General features: G+C 45.0%; 1 protein-coding gene across 2 annotated transcripts in view; it reads right to left on the bottom strand.

Annotated features, from left to right (window-relative positions):
• Nucleotides 1–25,298, bottom strand: part of LOC129701509 (protein diaphanous homolog 1-like) — a 168,510-nt gene that overhangs the window by 75,647 nt on the left and 67,565 nt on the right. Inside the window, exons 2-7 of one of the 2 annotated variants that reach the window (XM_055642739.1) lie at nucleotides 23,405–23,431; nucleotides 21,490–21,639; nucleotides 19,929–20,030; nucleotides 15,075–15,205; nucleotides 4,549–4,635; nucleotides 2,365–2,428 (exon numbers count right to left, since the gene is read on the bottom strand). In XM_055642739.1, coding sequence (XP_055498714.1) covers nucleotides 2,365–2,428; nucleotides 4,549–4,635; nucleotides 15,075–15,205; nucleotides 19,929–20,030; nucleotides 21,490–21,639; nucleotides 23,405–23,431 — 561 coding nt within the window. The remainder of the gene's footprint in view (nucleotides 1–2,364; nucleotides 2,429–4,548; nucleotides 4,636–15,074; nucleotides 15,206–19,928; nucleotides 20,031–21,489; nucleotides 21,640–23,404; nucleotides 23,432–25,298) is intronic. The other variant, XM_055642740.1, reaches the window with a different exon arrangement.

Below are 25,298 nucleotides of genomic sequence, written 5' to 3'. Positions count from 1 at the left end.
TGGGGAAGATGCTTAAGTCGATTATTAAAAATGTTATAGCAGCGCATTTGGAAAGCAGTGACAGGATCGGTCAAAGTCAGCATGGATTTATAACGGGAAAATAATGCTTGACTAATCTTCTGGAATTTATTGAGGATGTAACAAGTAGAATGAATAAGGGAGAGGATGTAGTATATCTGGACTTTCAAAAAGCCTTTGACAAGGTCCCACCCAAGAGATTAGTGTGCAAAATTAGAGCTCATGGTATTGGAGGTAGGGTATTGACATGGATAGAGAACTGGCTGGCAGACAGGAAGCAAAGAGCAGACATTAACGGGAGCTTTTCAGAATGGCAGGCAGTGACTAGTGGGGTGCCGCAAGGCTCATTGCTGGGGCCCCAGTTATTTACAATATATATTAATGATTTAGACAAGGCAATTAAATGTGACTTTGCCAAGTTTGCAGGTGACACAAAGCTGGGTGGCAGTATGAGCTGCGATGAGGATGCTATGAGGCTGCAGGGTGACTTGGAATGGTTGGATGAGTGGGTAAATGCATGGATAAAAGTGAGGTTATCCACTTTGGTGGCAAGAACAGGAAGGCAGATTATTATCTGACTAGTGTCAGATTACGAAAAGGGGAGGTGCAATGAGAAATGGATGTGCTTGTACATCAGTCACAGAAAGTAAGCATGCAGGTACAGCAGGCAGTGAAGAAAGCTAATGGCATGTTGGCCTTCATTGCGAGAGGATTTGAGTTTAGGAGCAAGGAGGTCCTACTGCAGTTGTACAAGGCCCTGGTGAGATCACATCTGGAGTATGTGTGCAATTTCGGTCTCCTAATTTGAGGAAGGACATTATTGCTATTGAGTGCAGCGTAGGTTCACCGTGTTAATTCCCGGGATGGCGGGACTGACACATGATGAAATAATGTGTTGACTGGACTTGTATTCATTGGAATTTAGAAGGATGAGAGGGTATCTTATAGAAACATATAAAGTTCTTAAAGGATTGGACAGGCTAGATGCAGGAAAAATGTTCCTGATGTTGGGGGAGTCCAGAACCAGGAGTCACAGTTTAAGAATAAGGGATAGGCCATTTAGGACTGAGATGAGGATTTTTTTTTTTCACCCAGAGAGTTGTGAATCTGTGGAATTCTCTTCCATAGAAAGCAGTGGAAGCCAAGTCACTGGATGTTTTCAAGAAAGAGTTAGATTTATCTCGTAGGGCTAAAGGAATCAGGGGATATGGGGAAAAAGCAGGAACGAAGTACTGATTTTAGATGATCAGCCATGATCATATTGAATGGCGGTGCTGGCTCGAAGGGCCGAATGGCTTACTCCTGCACCATTTTTTCTATGTTTCTATGTTTCGACAAAGAAGTTATTTAACCTTTAATCTGCCCTGCCTCTCACTATCATTGATATTCTGTGCCGTGCTCCTCTTATCCCTTAAATCGCAAAAATCTGTCTATGTCAAAGTTAATATTCACAATCGACTTGTATCTGTTGGCAAACGTAGAACAGAATTCCACCATTTAAGAAACATTTAGACAGGTACACGGAAGGGATAAGTTTAGAGGGATATGGACCAAGTCCAGCCTGGTGGAACCAGTGCAGATGGGCAAGTCGGGCCAAAGGGCCTGTTTCCACACGGTATCTCTAATTACTTTGTCTCTGAAAATCTTCCTCACTTAACTCCTGAAACAGCTGGGTCTTTCTTTGACCATGCCCCCTGGGTTCACATTCGCCAGCGAGCAGAAAGTTTATCTTTATTTAAGCATAATATCTTGGAAACTTCAACCACTCTTGAACCTTTGTGTCATGCCTTCCCAATATTTAACCATTGCAATGCACAAAGCTCTCTAGTAAATTCCTTCAAACCCAAAGTTACCCAGTTCATATGCTGAAGCAGCTACTCGTACTCATGTCATAGTCAGAGTCAGAGTCATACAGCGAGGAAACGGGCCCTTCGGCCCAACTTGCCCATACCGACCACATGTTCCATCTACACTAGTCCCATCTGCCTGTGTTTGGCCCACATCCATCTAAACCTGTCCTATCTATGTACCTCTCTAAATGGTTCTTGAATGTTGGGATATTACCTGCCTCAATTACCTCCTCCAGCAGCTCATTCCATATACCCATCATCCTTTGTGTGGAATAAATGCTGCATTCCCACGTTAATCTTCATTCATTGCTCAGGTGAAGTAACAGCAGTTAATGAAGATCAATATAGACCATATTAGATATTTTGTTTCTCTAAATCAAATAATCATCGAAGACCTGCATGAAACATACTATCTTAAACTATTTGCAGTCAGATTCAACAATTCCTACACTAATCCATTCCATGTTACTGATTCATTAGTGTTTAAAGTACTCACCTTGTTGTTCATGAAGGCTTTTAGGCACCTAATAATTTCGTGCTGAATCTTGTGGTTCACACCGCTAAAAAAATGCAATAGTAACATAACAATAAATTGACAGTGTGCAATACTATTTTTTTTTGTGTTAAATTGTGTTAGCAAATTAACAAAAACAGGAAAGGTGATATTCAGCAAATTTTCCAAAAGATCACTTTAGGCTTCAACACCCTCATTCTGAATTCAGTATTGTCTAGCTAACACTAACATGCCCTGATGGTATGTCTCAATCCGAAATGTTGACAATTCCTCCTCTTCACCCCCCAACAGTTGACAGATGCTGCTCAACCCATTGAGTTTCTCCAACTGTTTGTTTCAGGTTCTAGATTTCAGCATCTGTAGTCCCTTATATCTTTTTTTAATCCAGATATGCAACTATAATTTTTGTTCTTTCTTCATCTTTTCCAAGTTTCTGCACTTAAAAACTCACAAATGAAACTTGCGAGTATTGTATAGTCCTTGATGGTCTCCTATCAATCTATGCCTGTACTTATTTTGATAGATCTACCCTATTCAGTGCCTCTCATAATTTTGAAGGATCTTTGTAATCTATACCTCTAATAATTTGATAGATCTACCCCATCTATGCCTCTCATAATTTTATAAATATCTATCATGTCTCTCCTCAGTCTCTGCTGCTCCAAAGAAAACAAAGATTGTCCTGCATCCCCTTATAGCTAATACCTTCTAATCCAGGCAGCATCCTGTAAACCTCTCTGCATCTTCTCCAAAGCCTCAACGTACTTTCTGTAATGGGGCGACCTGACTCTGCACATCATATTCCAATTGCAGCCCAACCAAAGTTTTACAAAGCTGCAATGTGACTTCCTGACATACTCAATTCCCTAACCGACGAAGGCAAGCATATCCTATCATACAAGTAGTTCACAAGTATGTTTGCAGGATTTCTATTGCTTTCAGTGGAGAAGACTATTTGACCAGGAGTTTCTATCGTTTGCAGTCGAGGAGACAATAAATCAAAAGTGATTTAGGCCATGGAGTTTAATGCTGATAAATGTGAGGTGCTACACCTTTGCAGGACAAATCAAAATAGGACGTACATGGTAAATGGTAGGGAATTGAAGAATACAGTTGAACAGAGGGATCTGGGAATAACCGTGCATAGTTCCTTGAAGGTGGAATCTCATATAGATAGGGTGGTAAAGAAAGCTTTCAGTATGCTAGCCTTTATAAATCAGAGCATTGAGTATAGAAGCTGGGATGTAATGTTAAAATTGTACAAGGCATTGGTGAGACCAAATCTGGAGTATGGTGTACAATTTTGGTCGCCCAATTATAGGAAGGATGTCAACAAAATAGAGAGAGTACAGAGGAGATTTACTAGAATGTTGCCTGGGTTTCAACAACTAAGTTGCAGAGATAGGTTGAATAAGTTAGGTCTTTATTCTCTGGAGCGCAGAAGGTTAAGGGGGGACTTGATAGAGGTCTTTAAAATGATGAGAGGGATAGACAGAGTTGATGTGGATCAGCTTTTCCCTTTGAGAATAGGGAAGATTCAAACAAGAGGACATGACTTCAGAATTAAGGGACAGAGGTTTAGGGGTAACATGAGGGGGAACCTCTTTACTCAGAGAGTGGTAGCGGTGTGGAATGAGCTTCCAGTGGAAGTGGTGGAGGCAGGTTCGTCGGTATAATTTAAAAATAAATTGGATAGGCATATGGATGAGAAGGGAACGGAGGGTTATGGTATGAGTGCAGGCAGGTGGGACTAAGGGAAAAAAGTTGTTCGGCACGGACTTGTAGGGCCGAGATGGCCTGTTTCCGTGCTGTAATTGTTATATGGTTATATGGTTAATAAAAAGGTCTCTTTTTATAATATTTTCAAATATTCACAGCCATTAACATGTTTCTGAGGTACATTACCAGTTTGGAAAAAACCAAAACAAAGTGCTGAGTAACTTAGTGGGTCAGGTATCATTTCTGGAGAACATGGATCTGGAGAACATGGATGGATGATGTTTCAGGTCAGGACCCTTCGGATTGAGGTTCGGTTTACAAGTTGGAAAACCCAACAAATTGAAAATGACCCAATTCAGGAATTTAAGATACATTAAAAATGAATTACTAGATATTTAATTTTAGGTTACCCAATTAAAACCAATTCAATGAAAACTATAGCTTTACCTTGAAAGATCCATTTGTTCATCTTGCAATCCTTTTAGTATTTCCAACAGTCCTGCTAATCCTTCTGCGCCAAAGTTCTGCACCCAACTGTTTAAAAAAAAAAAAAAAAAAATCATGTTTACCCGACAGAGTATCTTTCAAACGGTACCCGGACTTGGCGCCGACAGACAAGAGGCCGAAGCAAAGAAGCCGAAGCTAAAGAATCGAATAGAAATTAGGCCGAAACGCTATTGAACTGAAAGAGTCCGAAGATGAAACGCCTACTAACCGACAGGATGGGACGCCTAAATGCAAACTAACCGAAAGGGCAGGACGCCTAAACGGCAACGAACCGAAAGGCTGCCTCGCCTAAAAGCAAACTTACCGAATGGTCGCTCAGTCGAAACGCCACCTACCCGAAAGGCGGTGAGGCCTACAGGCCAAAGGGACCGATTGCCGCTCAACAGAAAAGTCCAATAACGGACTTGACATTGCCGGGGGGGCGGGACTTGTCAGCGATTGGTCCAGACTAACGCGTCCATCACATCACTGTGAAGGCATGAACATTGTCCCAAACCTCCGCTCCACCCGATCCGCAGCCCGCCGTGGCCGTGGGAGAGTGGGGGCTGTACCGAGGAATGCACACCTTCGGCCGCTTTCAACTTGGTGCTTGGGTTCAGATTGCCCAGTCACCTATGGCTTGTGTGGGAAAATGAACCCCACGCTCCCGTCTCCCCCTTCTCTCTCTCCCTCTCCCCCCCTTCTCCCCCTCTTCCCCCCCTTCTCTCTCCCCTCTCTCTCTTCTCTTTCCCCCCCCCTCTCTCTCTCTCCCTCTCCCCCACCCCCCGCTCTTTCTCCCCTCTCTCCCCTTCTCTCTCCTCCACCCGCGAGAGCGTCCCACATTCACTGACCGCGATGCACCGCCATCGGACCCCAACCTCCACACCAGGATGATCCCCCCCCGACCCCCGGTCTTTGACACCCACACCAGGGTGATTCACCCCTGCCGCGGGGACAGACGGTTTATTTATTACCGTCTCGGTGTTTGCGGAACGCAACCAAGCTCCCACGCACAAAACAGGCAGCATCTCTGGAGAGAAGGAATGGGTGACGTTTTGTGCTGAGACCATTCTTCAGAGTGCGTCTGAAGGTTCTCGACCCGAAACGCCACCCATTCCGTCTCTCCAGAGATGCTGCCTCTTCAGCTGAGTTGCTCCAGCATTTTGTGTCTATCTTTGGTGTGACAGTTGTGATTTCATCGGCTTTGTGCATTGCGCGCCCAGGAGAGAAGCTGGACATGCCGCTTGCATCTATTCAAACAAGTGCGCTCAAATTGAAGTCCCACATCTTTGCGAGGGAGGGATGGAATAGATGTAATCACCGGCTAAAGCAAAGGCTCTAAGGACAGGGAAATAATGTCACCAGTTAATTAACCATGTATAAATGTATATCATGTATTACATGTATGAATCGTTCCTACATTCGGGAACCTGGTTAATTAACTGGAGGCATTATGAACTCTTTCGGTTTATTGGCGTTTCGGCCTTGTTTCTATTCGGTTCTTTGGCTTCGGCTTCTTGACTGTCGGCGTCGCGTCCGCACACGTCTCAAACAACAATGATATAGTTCCTATGCACGGATATCTTTGAACCAATCAAATTTAATGGATTTATTTGGCTTTTTGTTCTCTCCTTATCCTGAACTGAATGAGAAATATGTCATACTTTCTTAGTGATTTGCATCATAAATTCAAAAACAGATTTGGCAAGGTACGATATTTTGCAAAAGAAATAAAGACCTTGAAGAGGTTCACGTGTTGTATTAACACTCAGTTTAATATTTAAACAATACAGCTCAGGGTCTCCCAAGCCCTCCACAGTGAGTACAAAAGGCTCGCCGGGATGATACAAGTCCGACGTGGGGCTGCGGGACGTCCTCAGCGTGTCGACCGGAGCCGGCGGCTGTGAAGCGCCGGGTGAAGCTATAGCTCCGTTTGTTCCGCTGCACCCCACGCAACAGCGCTGAAACGGCGACCCAGGTCATCGCCCGCTCCGCGTTGACTCCAGGCTGCGGCGCCGTTGTAGAGCCCTGGTCCGGATCCCGTCCCCGAGTCCGTTCGAGCTAAAGTCGAACGAAAACGGTTTGAGACAAAAAAATTTCCCCCTAAAACAGATAACCCAGGCCTGCTGCCAGGGCACCCCCTAGTGGGCGAGTACAACAATGGAGGGCGGTGTAGGTTGACTGTGAAGTGAAGTATAGCTCGTGAGGCACCCCGCCAGCTGACCACCCAGGTCGGCGTTGATTGGTCGGCCCAGATCAAGTGAGTGTTCGAGCTCGACGAAAGACGGCTCGGCCCGCCACATGATCCCCCCAGAACCGGAGTATTGGAGGCGGTTAGGCTGTCGAGTGAGGCGGCCTGATTTTGTGTACGTTCCTCCTGTGTTCGGGGTGGCAGCTGGTTGAGTTGTGGGCTGGTTTGGTTGCTATGGTGGACTGCTGCGGGGTTGTGTCACCTGCACAGGTTGTTCAATGTTCAAGTGTGCTGGCTTAAAACGGTCCGCGGAGACAGTCTCGTGTCTGCCGCCCATGTCAATGTTGAAAGTCGTGGCGTCGTTTTGCAGTACTCTGAAGGGACCCTCGTAAGGCTTTAGCAGTGGTGTACGGTGGGAATCTTGGCGAAGGAAGACATATTGGCTGTCCTGGAGGTCGGGTGGAACGTACGTGGTTGCGACTGGAGTAAGCATGCCCACCTTCTTACAGAGGCGCGTCAGCATGGATGAAGTCCCCTGGGACCGTAAGCGGGGCGCCGTACACCAGCTCGGCCGAGGAAGTTGCCAGGTCCTCCTTTGGGGCAGTATACCTAGCATGACCCACAGTAATTTGTCCATCTATTCTAGGCCCGTGAGCCATGCCTTGAGGGATGCCTTCATGTGCCGGTGAAAACGTTCCACTAGGCCATTTGCTTGCGGGTGGTAGGCCATTGTGTGGTGCAGGTTAGTGCCAAGCAGCTGGGCCATTGCTGATCAGAGCTCGGTGAACTGCGCACCTGTTGGAGGAGATGTCTGCTGGCATGCCAAAGCGGGTGATTCAGTGGGCGGTGAGGGCACATGCACAGGTCGCAGTGGAGGTATCCGAGAGCAGGACGGCTTCCAGCCAGCTCGTGAATCTGTCCACGATGGTGAAGAGGTAGGTGGCACCTCTGGATGGGGGCAGCGGTCCAACGATGTCGACGTGGTCGAAACAGCGGTGTGTCAGGGTGAAGTTCTGCAGGGGCTCCTTGACGTGTCGCTGAATCTTGGAGGTTTGACAGGGGATGCACTGTCAAAACCTCTGTCCCAGTTGCCGACCTGTTGGCGTAACCCATGCCACATGAACTTGGCTGCCATCAGTGCCTTTGTTGTCCGGATGGAAGGGTGAGCTAGGCCATGAATCTTGTCAAATATCCAGCGGCGGAGATGATGGGTCTTAGCTGTCCCGTAGACACGTCGCAGAGGAGTGTGATGTCAACGGGCCCGAATCGCACATCCTCCAACAGCAAGCCTGAGATGGGGGTGCGGAGGGCAAACATCTCTTCATCCTCTCGCTGGGCGACCGCCACAGCCGTGTAGTCAGCACCTGGGGCCAGAGCGTGGGTGGCATTGATGGTGCCACGGGACAACGCAGCTGCGACCTGGCTGCTCTTGCCTGCGATGTGTTGGACACAAGCCGTGTAATCTGAGATGTAGGTCAGGTGGCACTGCTGTGGGGCTGACCAAGGATCAGACACTTTGGCAAAGGCAAAGTGAGTGGCTTGTGGTCGGTGAAAGCTGTGAAATCCCTGCTCTCGAGGAAGTAGCGGAAATGCCGATGGCCAGGTAGAGAGTGAGGGATTGAAAGCGCTATATTTCTGCTCGGGGTATCACAGTTGTTCCAGCACTATGCCCACAGCTGTGCCAAATGCGTCGACCATGAAAGCTGTTGGTGTGCGGATGTACGAGCATCATTGCCTTTGCCACCCCCTCTTGGCGTTGTCGAACAAGGTCGTGGCCGCGTGGTCCCAAACGAGCTCTTTCGGCTTGTTGGCCAGGGCCTCAAGATTCAAGAGAGTTCATTGTCATGTGTTCCAGAAATTCTTGCTTTGCTTCAGCACAACAGAATATTGTAGGCATAAATAAATACAGAACAGATCAGTGTGTCCATATACCATTGAATATATACACACACACACACACACACACACACACACAAACACACACACACACACACACACACACACACACACACACACAAACACACACACACACACACACACACACACACACACACACACACACACACACACACACACACACACACACACACACACACACACATAAATAAGCATATAAAGTGCAATAGGCTATTAAAGTTCAGATTTTTGTTTGAGTTGAGTTTAATAGTCTGATGGCTGTGGGGAAGCAGCTGTTCCTGAACCGGGATGGTGCAGATTTCAGGCTCCTGTGCCGTCTACCTGAAGGCAGCGGAGAGATGAGTGTGTGGCCAGGATGGTGTGGGTCCTTGATGATGCTGGCAGACCTTTTGAGGCAGCGACTGTGGTAGATCACCTTGATGGGAGGGAGGTCAGAGCCGATGATGGACTGGGCAGTGTTTACAACTTTTTGCAGTCTTTTTCGCTCCTGGGCGCACAAGTTGCCGAACCACGATGCAACCGGTCAGCATGCTCTCCGCTGTGCACCTGTAGAAGTTCGTGAGAGTCCTCCTTGACATACCGACTCTCCGTAATCTTCTCAGGAAGTAGAGGTGCTGATGTGCTTTCTTTATAATTGCATCAGTGTTCTGGGACCAGGAGAGATCTTTGGAAATATGCACGCCCAGGAATTTGAAGCTCTTGACCCTTTCCACCATCGACCCGTTGATATAAATGGGACTGTGGGTCCCCATCCTACCCCTTCCAAAGTCCACAATCAGTTCCTGGTGTTGAGAGCCAAGTAATTGTGCTGGCACCATTTGGTCAACCGGTCGATCTCTCTTCTATACTCTGACTCTCTCCATCAGTGATATGTCCCGCAACAGTGTTTGTCGGCGAACTTGATGATGGAGTTCGCACTATGACCGGCTACGCAGTCATGAGTATAGAGTGAGTACAGCAGGGGGCTGAGCACACAGCCTTGAGGTGCTCCCGTGCTGATTGTTATCGAGGCTGACACATTGAACAGCAATTGTATGATCCTGGCGGCTGCTGGCACTAAGCGGTGGTAGAAGTTGACCATGCTGACAAACTCTTGGAGTCCGTTCACAGTAGAGGGTTTGGAAAACTTGCGAATGGCCTCGACCTTGGTCGGGAGCGGGACTGCTGCGTGCTGGTTGATGTGATGGCCAAGTGATGGAAGTGAGGCCAAAATGACACTTGGCAAGGTTGATGGCCAGGCCAGGCTCGTTGAGCCTCTGGCAGAACTGCCGGAGGTGAGTGATGTTCCTGGCTGGAGAGGCTGGCGACGAGGATGTCGTTGAGGTAGATGAAAACAAGGTCCAGCCCGCTGTCCACCACGTCCACGAGTCGTTGGAAAGCTTGGGCGGCGTTCTTGAGGCCGAACGGCATGCGCAAGAACTTAGAGCCCGAACAGGGTGACGAGGGCCGTCTTGGGGATGTCGTCTGGGTGCACCGGAATCTGATGGTAGCCGCGGACCACGTCGATGCGTACCAGAAATATACCTTGTCACCATCCAGGTTTGCCATGAAGTCCTGGATGTGAGGGACAGGGTACAGGTCGGCTGTTTTGATCTCGTTGAGACAGCAGTAGTCCCCACAGGGTCTCCAGCCCCCAGACACTTTTGGGACCATGTGAAGCGGGGATGCCCACGGGCTGTCTGAGCGGCTCACTATGCCCATTTCTTCCATCTTGCAGAACTCGTCTTTGGCCAGTTGGAGCTTGTCTGGGGGCAACCGGCGTACAGGTGCATGGAGTGGTGGTCCGGTGGCGGGATATAATAATAATGATAATAATAATAAATTTTATTTATGGGCGCCTTTCAAGTCTCAAGGACACCTTACAAAAATTTTGCAGGTAGAGGAAAAACATGCAAGGGGAATGAAATAAATAGTAGAGACATGACTAGTACACAAAGTAAAGACAGAATTCAATTCAAAACACAATAGGGAGGCAATTAATGCACAGATGAAAAGGGAGGGGGACGTGGGGCTAAGGATAGGCAGAGGTGAAGAGATGGGTCTTGAGGCGGGACTGGAAGATGGTGAGGGACACGGAATTGCGGATCAATTGGGGGAGGGAGTTCCAGAGCCTGGGAGCTGCCCTGGAGAAGGCTCTGTCCCCAAAACTGCGGAGGTTGGACTTGTGGATGGAGAGGAGACCGGATGATGTGGATCTGAGGGGCCGTGAGGGCCGGTAGGGCGGGAGGAGGGCAGGGAGCGATGGGGGGGGGGGGGGGGGGGGGGGGGGGCTTTGGTAGGGCTGTAGGTGAGGATAAGGATTTTGTAGGTGATCCGGTGGGAGATGGGAAGCCAGTGAAGTTGTTTGAGGACTGGAGTGATGTGATGCCAGGATTTGGTGTGGGTGATGAGTGGGGCGGCTGCGTTCTGGACCAGTTGGAGTCGGTTGATGTAGGTGGAGCTGATGCCAAGGAGAAGTGAGTTGCAATAGTCCAGTCGGGAGGAGATGAAGGCATGGATGAGTCTTTCAGCAGCGGGAGGTGTGAGAGAGGGTCTGAGTTTGGCGATGTTGCGGAGATAAAAGAAGGAGGTTTTAATGACATGGCGGATGTGAGGCTCAAGGGAGAGGGTGGAATCAAAGATCACGCCAAGGATACGGTACTTCACCCCATGCTTGGGGCTGGACGTTGTGAACTGGGGAGTTTTGATGTCAGGGAAATTGGCCAAGATCCTGGCGTACTCGTTGTCGGAGAAGGTCACCGAGCCGAGGTGGGGCTCAGTCAATTTGGCGTGGCGCATGGCGATTGACTCGAAGTCTCAGAATTAACGAGACGTTGTCCTTTCACGTCGACCAGCAGGGAGTGCGCCCGGAGGAAGTCGACGCGCAGCAACAGTTGTGAGACGTCGGCGATGGTAAAGATCCACTTGAAGTGACAGCAATTGAAGTTGAGCGGGATCGTGCTGAACACGTATGTTCTGATGTTGCTGCTGTTGGCAGCGGTCGTGGGAGGCCCCTTCTTTCTAGAACGAGTGTTGGTGCCTGATGGGGGCAAAACTCTGACCTCCGCTCCCGTGTCAACGAGAAAAACGCCGCCCCGAATGATGATCCCAGATGTAGAGATGTTTTTGGCCGGCACTTTGGCCGCTCGTTGCCATTGCCGACGGGCGGCCGAGGCGTTTCCCGGAAGCGTGTAGGGTGGTCGGCATCAGCGGGCCTCGGAGCCCCACCTTCGGTGGTAGTAGTACTTCTTGTCCTTGCTGGCGCCGTTTGTGGCTGACATCACTGCCGCTCCTTCCGTGGAGGCTGGGACCGCCCGTATGACATGCCGAGGCACAGCCGCCACCCGACTGATGGTGGTTCCACCCTGCTGTTTGGCCTGCCACAACACGTACGCACGGGCTGCCAGCCGTCGGAGGTCGGTGAAATCATCATCCGCAAGGAGCAGGCTGATGTCCTCAGGCATCTGCTCGAGGAAAACCTGTTCAAAAAGGAGGGCCATGCATCAGGGCAAGCATTACGTTCATGAGCACAGATGGTTTGCGGTCGCCTACGCCATCCTTGTGCAGGAGTTTTGCCGCCCTGTCACAGCAGCTGAGACCGAATGTCTCCTTGAGGAGCATCTTGATCCCTTCGTACTTGTTGTCGGCTGGTGGTAATCGATGAGGTGCCCGACGGTTTCCTGGTCCAGCGCACCTAACTTGGTGACGTCGGCAGTTATCTGGCGGATGCGGAATTGGGCTTCGGCTTGTTCAAGCCAAACTTGGGGCTGTGATGTCCAGAAGGGGGGCAGTTTGAAGAAGGGTTTCGGCCCGAAACGTCACCTATTTCCTTCGCTCCATAGATGCTGCTGCACCCGCTGAGTTTCTCCAGCATTTTTGTGTACCTTCTGTTGATCTGGGTTGCCTCCTCCAAGAATGATGTAAAGAAAAGAGGCCGTTTTTGTTCATCGGGGTCACTACTGAAGAGGTTCACGTGTTGTATAAACACTCAGTTTAATATTTATACGACACAGCTTAGCAATTAGCACAAAAGGGCAAGGTGTGTTGACTGCGAAGTGAAGTCTAGCTCCGTCGTTCTTGCTTTCCGCCAGCCGACCACCCAGGTCGGTGTTGATTGGTAGGCCCAGATCGCACGAATGCTCGATGAATGACCGTTCGATACCAAAGTGCTTCGGCCCACCACAAACTAATCAATATGAGCTATAAATTGTAAATAGCCCATCTACGAATGCACAACATTTAATGGTTTTCGGGGGTTGAGGGGGTTAGTGCAAACAGCCAGACATCTTGAGTTTCTTTTGGTGCAGGTGCTGCCTTCTATTGATAAAGCATTGAAAGACATGCAGAATGTCCGATAACAGCGAGACTAACTGAAACTTTTTGGAGTTCTTTACTTCAGAGACTAAAGGCCCTGTCCCACTTACGTGTCCTTGGCACACAAATTACGCGACCTCGTCGTCGCGTTGAGGCGCACGGACATTGTGTAGCCACACGGGGCCGGTACCACTGAGAAGCGCGGAGGCGTATGGAGTTGTGCGCGGTATCGCGCGGCGCTCTGAAATTTTGTACCGAATGAAATCTTCGCACGCCCAAGACCCTGGCACGATGCAACATCTCACCTCCAACAGCAGCAGAAGCAGGCAAATGATCGCCTGGGGCTCACAGCCGTTGCGGTCTGGATCCGCCCTCACTTCTACACCCAGAGTGGGGCCAAGAAAAATGTAGATAGACAAAAAATGCTGGAGTAACTCAGCGGGACCGGTAGCATCTTTGGAGAGAAGCAATGGATGACGTTTCGGGTCAAGACCCTTCTTTCAGACTGAAGAAGGGTCTCGACCCGAAACATCACCCATTGCTCCTCTCCAGAGATGCTGCCGGTCCCGCTGAGTTACTCCAGCATTTTGTGTCCATCTTCAAATGACGTCACGCACTCCAGACGGCTGTGCGGACGAATGAAGTCGCTCGCGACCTTCGCGGGGCCGTCGCACCTCAACGCGACCATGAGGTCGCGTAATTAGCGTGCCAAGGACATGTAAGTGGGACAGGGGCTTTATAATACTCAGTCACTGAGTATCGCCAAGGCAGAAACCAAGGCTGATATTTGAACTTTACAATAATCAGACATTATGGATAAAGGTTGGGAAAGAAAGTGAATGGAAAACACGATCAGTCATGATTTGTTTGAATCTTAGAATAGGTGTGAAGGACCTTGTAGCTTAATTTTGTGTTTCTTTTGTTTTATTGGCACAGATGGAAGTAAGTTTTTTTATTTGAAACTTAGTTCTAAACTGCACAACTACACATTAATAGTGAAAGGGGAATGAAACCTATTGATCCTCAACAGGTTTATAGCAAATTAGATTTTGTTTCAGCTTAGTTTAGTTTGGAGATATAGACAGCATTGGCCAACTGCGTCCATGCCGACCATCTAATGCCCTTTCACACTAGTTCTATGTTATCCAACTTTCTCATCCATTTACTACACACTAGGGAGCAATTTACAGTGACTAACTAGCCTATAAATCCATAAATCTTTGAGATGTGGAAGGAAACATTAGCACCCGGAGGAAACCCCACGCTGTCACAGGGAGAACGTGCAAACTCCACATAGTCACCAGCTGAAATCAGGATCGAACCAGGGTATCAGGCACCGCGAGGCAGCAGATCTACCAGGTGTGCCATCCCTTAAGTTTTTGTTTCATTAATATAGATGTAAAAGTTTGTGGACACCGCATCTACCAGACACACTCTCTACTTGGTATTGCATACATAATGAGGCACAATAGTTCCAATACCTTGTGTAGGAAGCAACTGAAATGTTGGTTTATACCAGAGATAAATAAAATGCTGGGGTCACTCAGCGGGACAGGCAGTATCTATGGAGAAAAATAATATGTAACGTTTCAGCTGAAGAATGGTTCCTTTTCTGAAATATCACCTATTGCGTTTCTCCAGAGATGCTGCCTGACCTGCTGAGTTAGTCCAGCATTTTGTATCTATATTCAGTTCAATACCTTGACGGGAACCCATAATGTAACAAGTGTTTTTGACTGACACAAAAATCAGCTATATTAATGAAGTATCGAGGGTGAAGGTAAATAATAAGGTCCAACATTGCTTATGCTGAAGAACTATAGGCAACATTTATAAAGTGTATCATTCATCACAGCATGAAGAAATGCAACTAGATGTATACATCGAGACCAGCCATTCTTATGCACTATAAAATTCAGCAGCTTTGTGGAGTCATCACACTTTTCAGGATTGGAATATCTAAACTTGTTTTTCTTCTAAATAGGTCAGACTCCCATTCATGCCTCAGAGTCCAGCTTTGAACTGCATCTGACATTGTCACAATCCTGCCATCTCCATGCCGGTGAAAACATATAATTTCTATTACCTGACTGGGTTATTGCTGAGAGAAACTCGCAAGGACTCCAAACAACTGAGCAACTGGTGTTCTCGTATTCCTGACTTCAAGTCTTGAATGTACATCACTGCTGATCTCGAACTTTCCTTCTTATTTTGCCCCTGCAAAGGATTGGGGGAAATGAAAAAGAAATTCAGATGAGAAAAATGTGATCATCTCCACTCACTCCTTGCCAGTCTCTCATTTTATCCACTGAAAAAAGAGCATCAAAGACTCGGCTATGATGTTTGCAACCAAACCAAACACTGTCATCCATCACCTATGGCTTGAGCACTTGCAGTGACTCCTGGTAATGCCTTAGTTTTGTTTTGTTTTGTCTTTGTTTTGAAATGCTATTCAGGACTTGCCTCTCACAGAAAGTAATTCTGGCCAATGATCCTCAAGATCGTCACGCTCTTCCATTCCTTGCATCTTTCTTACCCCACAATTGAATCAGTCTATCAACAGCTAGCCTCCAAGGACTGGATGTAATGCCCCAAGCTGCTCTGTACCTGTACTTTTCAGTCTGTGTCAATTTGCTCTTTAATTCTCATCTCTGGTCACTGGCCATTACATTACCTTATGTGGCTTAGCTTGATGTTTTGCTTGATAACACCACTTTGAATTACTTCGGCACATTTCACTATTGTGTTTTATTACGAGAACAATGTAAATTAAAGATGCACTTACTGAATTGTTAACTAAGTAAAGCATTGCCCACTTTATAATTATAAAGCTCAAAGTACACAAGGACATAAGATATAAGAGCTGCCTTGAACTACTTAGGAAGGAACTGAAGATACTCATTTATATCAAAGATAGACAAAATGCTGGAGTAACTCAGTGGATCAAAATGCAGGAGTAAGTCAGCAGAAAAGGAACGGGCTCCAGAGATGCTGCCTGACCACATGCGTATTGTGTTCAGTTCTGGCACCATGTTATAGGAAATATGTCATCAAGCTGCAGAGGGTATAGAGAAGGTTTATGAGGATGTTGCCGGGTCTAGAGGGCCTGAGCTATAGGGAGAGGTTGAGTAGGCTGGAACTCTATTCTTTGGAACGCAGGAGGATGAGGGGGTGATCTTTTCGAGATGTATAAATCACGAGTGGAATAGATTGAGTCTCTTGCCCACAGTAGGTGAATCGAGGACCAGAGGATATAGGTTTAAGGCAAAAGGGAAAAGATTTAATACGAATCTGAGGGGTAACCTTTTCGCACAAAGGGTAGTGGGTGTATGAAACTAGCTTCCAGAGATGGGTAGTCGAGGCAGGGACTATCCTAACGTTTAAGAAACAGTTAAACAGGTACATGGATAGGACAGATTTGGAGCGATATGGGCCAAACGCTGGCAGGTGAGACTAGTGTAGGTGGAACATGTTAGCCAGTGTGGACAAGTTGGGCCGAAGGGCCTGTTTCCACACTGTGTGACTATGACCAGATGAGTTACTCCAGCATTTCATGCTTACCCTCATAATTGCTCCTCTATTCAATGTCAGACTAATCAGACCTTAAATCCCTTTATTGCATGGTCTACACAACCCTTAATACTTCCGAAGTTCAAAAAAAATTATTAGACCAGTATATACTTAATAACAGCACTCACTCACTCCACTGTTATAAACACAGCACTGACAGGCTGTGCTTAAAATAAATTAAATGGACTTACTTTAACTATTCTTTAATCATGTTGCAAAACCACAGTGCATAGCTAAGTGATCAAGGATACAGTCCACTTAATTCCTGGAAACTAAATGGGTATATTATTGTCACATGCACAGAGATACTATGGAAATCTTTATTTTGATTATTATCCAGGCAAATCATACCATGCATGAATATATCATGCACATCAGCACATCACTTACAGTGCCCTCCATAATGTTTGGGACAAAGATCCGTCATTTATTTATTCCCCCCCCCCCCCCCCCCCCCCCCCCCCCTTTCAGGGCAGCATAATGTTTGGAACACAGCAATGTCATGTAAATGAAAGTAGTCATGCTTGATATTTTATTGCGTATCCTTCGCATGCAATGACTGCTTGAAGTCTGCGATTCATGGACATCACCAGTTGCTGGAAGTTTTCTCTGGTGGTGCTCTGCCAGGCCTGTATTGCAGCCATCTTTAGCTTATGCTTGTTTTGGGAGCTAGTCCAGTTTTCTCTTCAGTATTTAAAAGGCATGCTCAATTGGGTTCAGATTAACTTGGCCACTCGTGAATTGACCATTTGTTAGCTTTGAAATCTCCTTTGTTGCTTTAGCAGTATGTTTGGGATCATTGTCTTGCTGTAGAATGAACCGCTGGCCAATGAATTTGGAGGCATTTGTTTGAACTTGAGCAGATAGAATGTGTCTATACATTCAGAATTCATCATGCTACTATCGTCAGCAGTTGTAATATCAATGAAGATAAGAGAGCCCATACCTTTAGCAGCCATGCATGCCAGGCCTTAACACCCCCACCACCGTGTTCCACAGATGAGGTGGTATGTTATGGATCTTGGACAGTTCCTTCTCTCCTCCATACTTCTTGCCATTACTCTGATATAAGTTAATCTTCGTCTCATCTGTCCCCCACAAGACATTTTCCAGAACTGTGGTTGCTTTTGGCAAACTGTAACCTGGCCATCCTATTTTTGTGGCTAACCAGTGGTTTGTATCTTGCAGTGTAGCCTCTGTATTTCTGTTCATGAAGTCTTCTGCGGACAATGGTCATTGACAAATCCACACCTGACACTTGAAGTGTGTTTCTGGTCTGTCTGACGGGTGTTTGGGGATTTTTCTTTATTAAAGAGAGAATGCTCCTGTCATCAGCTGTGGAGGTCTTCCTTGGCCTGCCAGTCCCTTTGCGATTAGTAAGCTCACCAGTGCTCTCTTTTTTCTTAATAATGTTCCAAACCAGGGGTGGGAAACTTGCGGCCTTCTAGGCCATTCAGTGCGGCCTTTTGAATGAAACCATATTTAGTAGAACAAATCCTGTTGTTTTTATTAATATGTTTTTGTTCGTCTTTTATTATTTTAATTTTAATCTTAAAATGAACGTATTTATAATACCAAAGCGTAAAAGAAGATTCAACAAAATAATCCTACCCGACTGACGGCCATAATTAAAACACTAGTAAGTCATGAGGGCTACTTTAACACCTGTTTTGATCATGATTTAGTTCTAATGCGACTCTAGAATGTACTTTAACCTCCCTGCCTGACTGGCGCCACTACCGCCTGAGGCTGGTTGATGAGAGGGAAAATGACGGGGAGAGTCTGCTGGCCGTCCAGTCTTCAGTATTATCAAGTTTTGATAGCGGTGCACGGGGCTTTCCGTTTCAAGTTGAATTTGGGAATAGTTAAGCAGCGTATTTGTTTGACTGTATTTTTTAAATTCTGTCTGATTAACAGCTCATCATGTGAAAGAAAACCAAGAGAACGCTGAGGGAAGAAAAAAGCTTTTAATGAGGATTGGGAACTGCAATATTATCTTGTTTCTGCTAAAGATAAGATTATTTGCTTGCTTTGTGATACTGCAATATCAACATTGAAGAAATTCAACGCTCATCAGCATTATGTCATTCATAAGGACCACAAATATTTCAAATTAGAGAGTGAGGCGCAGAAGGTTACATTGCAGAAATTAAAAGATGAAAAGCATGTTGCAGTTTCACGTTTGCAGTAGATCTCCTCGTTTGTGATGTGGTCTCTGTAGCTAGTCTTCAGGATCGTGGAATGTTGTTGGAATGCATCCAATTTCCTTTTCATCTTCACATTGATTTTCCATGTCTCACTGGCATAGAGGGCTGTAGAGAGGATTACAGACTGGAAGAGCTTGACTTTTAGCATCTTGGATATCCTGCCACTAGACCATAATGGCCACGTTCGTCTGAAGACTGATGCAGCTTACCAATTCGGAAGTTGATGTTGACCTCTCCATCTCCATGAACATGCTGCCAAGATAGGTAAATCTTGTGGCGTTTTCCACAGGTTCCCCATTGATTATCAGTTGGTCTATTGGCTGCTGGTCTCCAGTCTGCATGGTCTTTGTCCCAAACATTATGGAGGGCACTGTATATCAGACTCCTATAGATTGACTATACTCTGCCTTGAACATCAGAATTTTAACCCAACTCATCTCAGAACGGTTGGACTAAGACTCAGCACCACACCCACCAACACCACCACCCCCTCCAATCCCCAGGTTCTCAAGTTCCTGACCTGCAGACCACAATCAGTAAGCACAGGTGATAAAATATCCTCCACATTAAATTTCAACACCGCTGCCCCGCAAGGCTGTGTGCTCAGCCACTACTGACCGTGCAATTCTGAATTGCACAGAAATGTGCCAATTATGCTCCAACTCCATTATAAATTTGCAGTCGACACCACTATACCGGATCACCAACAGGAAGGAGATATAGAACCTAGTAGCATGGTGCCAAGACAACAACCTCTCTCGGGTCAGGATAATTTTCAGAGTGTCTTAAGCACTTAAAAGTCCCATTTTGGTGTCAAAAGTCCACATTTGGCCCATTAAGAATGCAACAGGTCTTATGAAAAGCAATCCAGTTCATGTACTTACCTGCTTTTCCCTTATTTGAAAGTTACTATCGAATCTGTAACCATTGCCCCCTTCCAGACATGGTTCAAATTCCAATAAATCATTGTAGGTTGGATACACCCTAACTATCAAATTTAACTTCACAATAAAAATGTGTACGTTGGAGAGGTGGTCAAAAATGGAATCACTGTGCAGTGAAAAGAACAAATCCCAAAGAACACCTTAGCTTGGTTAAATTTTGGAAGTCCAAAGAATTCACAAAACAATTGCAGCTGTAGCAATGAACAATAGAACACTCACAGCATGGGAAGTGTGAAGGTACTGTGAAACCATTTCTCTCTTTATCGATAAATCTTTCTTTCTCAATGGCTGTTGTTTTTCTTCATTCAAATTCATGTCAAGCTATTAAAAGATAAGGACAAGACATCATACATTTTCTTTGTAAATGAAAATGAACAGAAAAGATTTTGCTGTCACAAATAATACTCCTGGCAAACTTAATTCATAATGTAGTCCCTCATTCACTTCAGATCTACAAAGACCAACATCTACTCAAGATAGAACACTTATGAAGAAGGGTCTCGACCCGAAACGTCACCCATTCCTTCTCTTCAGAGATGCTGCCTGTCCCGCTGAGTGACTCCGGCTTTTTGTGTCTATCTTAGGACACTTTTTGAATGATTTATTGAAAGATATAGCATTCAAACAGGCCCTTCGGTCCACTCGATCACCTGTTCGTACAAGTTCTATGTTATCCCACTTTCTCATCTACTCAGTACAACCAAAAAAGATGACAAAAAAAAATTGTCCCAGGGATGCTAAACAGATCTGTTAATGAATACATGGCGAGAGGGCAAACATTCAAAAGGAACCTTAAGGGCTATTTCCTCACACAGAGGATGATGTGAATATGGAACAAGCTCCTAGAGAAAGTGATAGACGTGGCACAACTGCAACATTTAAAACATATCTGAACAGATGCATATATAAAAGGAAAATGTAGTGATATGGGCCAGATGTGGGCAAAAGGAGCCACCTGAGGTGGGCATACTCGTAAGTACGGACGAGTTGGGCTGAATGGCCTGCTTCCATGCTGTACTACGCTACAACTCAATGCAACAACGTCCAAACACTCAGAGTAAACAAACCAAAGGGAATTGTAATTATTTCATGGAGCAAGAAATTTGACAAATCCCAACCGTACAAGGAAAGTAAAGGAATTCCAAGAAACATTGCTAAGTGGTAGTGTAACTCAGTGGGTCAGGCCGCATCTTTGGAGGACATGAATAGGTGACTTTTCAACTCTGAAGGGTCCCGGCTGGAAAGGTTGCATGTCCACCCACAGAGTTGCTCCAGCACTTTGTGCATTTTTTTTGTACACCAGCAACTGGAGTTCCTTTTGTCTGAATTCCACGAAACTATGTTCCTTCCCAAATGTGAATGTGCTCACCACAAGCATCGACCTGAAATATTAACATTTTCTCTTCTTCCATTGCCAGACCTGTTTCAGCATTCTCTAATTTCAATTTTCAGCATTTAGTCTTTGTCCTTGTCAAAGACGAGGACAGTCACTTACAGACTTGTCAGATACAAAATGGTCCAAATTCACAACTTTGGCAGCATACAGGGCAAGCAAAGACAGATAAATGATTCTGGTGAGAAGCTTTAGATTAATTTCTCCATCCTTATCACAGATGTCCACACATTATACCTGTTGCATGCCTTCAACATTTGATACATTTACTGTATTTTAATGGTTTTAATCATGTTTGAATCCATCTTGGGACAATATTAAATCAAGTTTTGAAGTTAAAGCATGTTTTAATCGTTCCTATAAAAGGCTAAATAATGAAGCACCTACCAACATCTGCTCAAACAGATCCAGCACCGCTTTATCAGTGAGGTCTGTCAGTGGAGAAGAATGGGGTTCATAAATTGGCATTGGTGGGTGTTTCATATGAACAGTGGGTTTCTCTTTTTCCTTCTTTCGTATACTCGTGAATCGCTCCAGCTGCAAGATAGGATTGGAAAGAATTGTTAATTATAATCTCTATTGTACCCTTTACTCAGGCACATTCATCTGTCTGATCTATTACACACAGCATTAATGTGCATTATTCCCTGCATTTGCATTTGTTCAATTTGTTCACCGATTATAAAAATATAAAAAGTTTAAAAAAAACCAAAAAAACAATTTTGCTAACTCCTTACCCAAACTACACGTTTCAGAGAATACATGAAAGCATATCAGATTTTCATTGATTAATCCATCAAAATAAAATATAATAAGAGAAAGTCAAGCAAGTCCATAAATCCTTGAAGGTAGCAATACAGGGAGGTATACAGGACACCGAGCTTCATTAGTTGGGGGACTATAAAAGTAGATAGGTTATGTTCCAACTTTATAAAACCCTGGTCAGACCTCATACTGGAATACTGTGTGCAGTTCTGTTCATCAGGTTAAAGGAAGGACTTCATTGTTCAGAAGAGTGTAGGAAGGAACTGCAGATGCTGGTTTAAACTGAAGATAGACGCAAAATGCTGGAGTAAATCAGCGTCTATCCCTGGATAGAAGGAATGGGTGACATTTTGGGTCGAGACCCTTCCTTCTATCCAGAGTTGCTGCCTGTCCCGCTGTGTTACTCTAGAATTTTGTGTCTATCATTGTCCAGAAGAGTGCAGTGCAGTTTCACCAGGATGCTGCCTGGAATGGAGTGATTCAGTTATAAGAAGAGAATGGAGAACCTAACTGTTCTCCTTGGAGCAGAGGAAGTTAAGAAGAGACATGATTGAGTTATATAAAATTCTGAGAGATTTGGATAGAACAGACTGCAAGAAACTTTACCCCACATCAGCAGCAGATAAAACTAGAGGGCATGGCTTTAGGGTATGAGGAACGATTCAGAGGGGATATGAGAGGACATCCTACACCCAGAATGTAATTACTTAGAATGTACTGCCCAAGAGAATGGCTAAAGCTTGGTTGCAGACAGCATTCAAGAGTCGTCCTGATGAACACCTGAAATGCTTTGGCCTAGGAGGGCTATGGACCAAATGGAGTTAGGATGGAAGGGTGATCACACGTCAGCATGGACGAGATGGGCCGTTTGGAATGGAATCCAAACACTGTCTCGTAAGTAGCCTGCCCAGCTCTCCTGAAAATATGTGTTCATGCTGCTATGGTGCTAACCTTCCCGATTCCAACTCAAGTCTTCATGTAGATATAAATGCCAGAAAGAGCACAAGCACCAAGTGTTGGAATGCTTACAGTGTTCAGTTTACAGGCCACTAACAATTTGGATATAGGGTGTGCAGATTTGGCAGAGGACCAAAGCCAATGAAGAGACATGGATAAAATGAGGGAATGGTCTATTTAATGAAATAAAAATAGGACCCATGTTGGAAATAGAACACACAAAGTAGCGATGTAGCTGTTTTAATGTCTAGAATGTGAGATGTTATCACATTCAGTGTATGAATAAAAATCTGCAGGCATTGAGAAGTTGCCATTCAGAACTACTAAAATCAACATTTTTATTTAAGAATGCTCTTAAAAGGTTAACCTATCTCTCTCTGCATAGATGCTCCCTGACCTACTGAGTATTTTCAGCATTTTGTTTTTTGTACATTTTCACTGGATGTTTATAATGCAAAATCCATTGCTAAATAATAAATTGCCACAATTCACAGTGATGTATTTATAAATTATACAATAGGTCATAGAAGTCACAAAACAATGAAAAAGGGAACATTAATAAAGCATTCAGGCCACTTACCTCATCGGGGATCAGCTTCTTAAATGTCTATAGATTGAAAGATAAATTAAAAGCAAGAGATAAGTTTTTGTCCACCACCAAAGGAGAAAAAAATCAGAAAACACCCAAGAGCAAAGAAATAGCATTGTAAAAATAGCATCACCCTGTCAATAATTGTAACCAAGTCACACTTATCAGTTTTGTACAGGCAATCCCCTTATTACATTAGGGTTGTATTCCTTAGAACTGTCCATAAACACATGTTTCCGTAAGACAGAAATTAATAATATTCCCATAACCAAGATTAAAAAATCCATTGCCTAAAACAGTTGAGCTTCCTATCCCTGATGTACTATCTTTGTTCCCTTCAGGACTGCTTTTGCCGTTAACTATTTTCCATAGCTCCCACATGGCATTGTTCTGCTTGGACTTCCGTAATTCTATCATTTAATCAAAAATGTTGCTTTCACTTTAACGCTGCCCATTATGGAACTAATGTTTATTAGTTATCCACTATATGCTGTATATAAAGATAGGCACAAAATTCTGGAGTATCTCAGAGGGTCAGACAGCAACTCTGGAAAAAACGGATAGGTGAGGTTTCAGGTCGAAACAGTTCTTCATTCTGAACAAAAGTCCCGACACAAAACATCATCTATCCATTTTCTCCGGAGATGCTGCCTGACCGCTTAGTTACTCCAGCATTTTGTGTTTATCTTTGGTATAATCTCGCAGTGTAGATTTCCATTTTATTACATAGTATATTCAGTTGTTATAGAATACCATTTAAAACAAAAATTATTTTGTTAAGCTAACAAACCATTCACATCCAAATGTCAGTTGAAATCTGCACAATAAAATTGTAACTGTGCTATATAAACGGGGAACAGTAGATAACTCATGGGATAAAGAGGAAGCTGAAGATGTGGGAGGTTGTGGAGCTGTGAAAGGAAACTTGTCTATATTGGAAAAAAATTGTTTTTTAATATACAGGACAATTTGCATAAAGTCAGGTTTGCATAAAGTCAGATTTTCGTAAATCAGAACTACGATGATCCTGGGAGTCGCTGTGTTAGCATTTTCCAGCAATGCACAATTGGCCAGACGTAGAACCAAGGAAAGAGAATACTTGGTCAAATGCACTCCATAAATAGTTACAATGCAAGCTCCTTAAAAGTTGTCGTATCACTGGAAACCACATCAAAGAATGGAGTGGTCCATTCAGACCTTCTGTGAGTCTAAGGTTTGACTACTTGATGTGGGTGCTAACTTTGCTGTTAAGGTGCTTCAACTCTGACTTACTTCAGACTTCTAACAAATTGATGAAAGTTTCAGCATTTACTAAATCCATAAAAAGTAATTTGGCAGCACAGTGGTAAAGTTGCTACCTTACCGCGCCAGATCCCGGGTGTCGTTCCTGACGACGGGTGCTGCAAGGAGTTTGTACGTTCTCCCTGTGACCACGTGGGATTTCTCCGAGTGCTCCAGTATCCTCCAACACTCCAAATGTTTGTAGGTTAATTAGCTTCAGTAAATTGTAAGTTGTCCCTAGTGTGCAGGATAGTGCTGGCATACGGGGTTATCATTGGTTGGCGCAAACTCTGTAAGCAGTAGGGCCTGTTTACACGGGAAATAAAAGCTTAGTTGATATGCTGTCCTAAAATTGAATTGCCAGGGTCCTGGCAACATTCTGATGATTCTGTGAGGTGCTGCTCCTGATTCTATTATAACCTTTAATGCACAGAGTACAGAGAGCACCCACGCACAGGAATATTTCCTCCTCTAAAGCTATCAGTCCTGCAATTAGAAAAGCTAACATTGCTTTCGTTTGTACAATAGTCTTCTGTACTTGACCTTACCATTCAGATATTTATGCATTAACTGATAAATCTCTACAAACCTTCTCTGCTCTCAT

This window comes from Leucoraja erinacea, chromosome 11, assembly GCF_028641065.1.
Source record: "Leucoraja erinacea ecotype New England chromosome 11, Leri_hhj_1, whole genome shotgun sequence".
In the NCBI taxonomy this organism is placed as follows: Eukaryota; Metazoa; Chordata; class Chondrichthyes; order Rajiformes; family Rajidae; genus Leucoraja; species Leucoraja erinaceus.
Note: the sequence above shows the minus strand (reverse complement) of the source record. Positions and strands in the feature narration are given on the sequence as shown.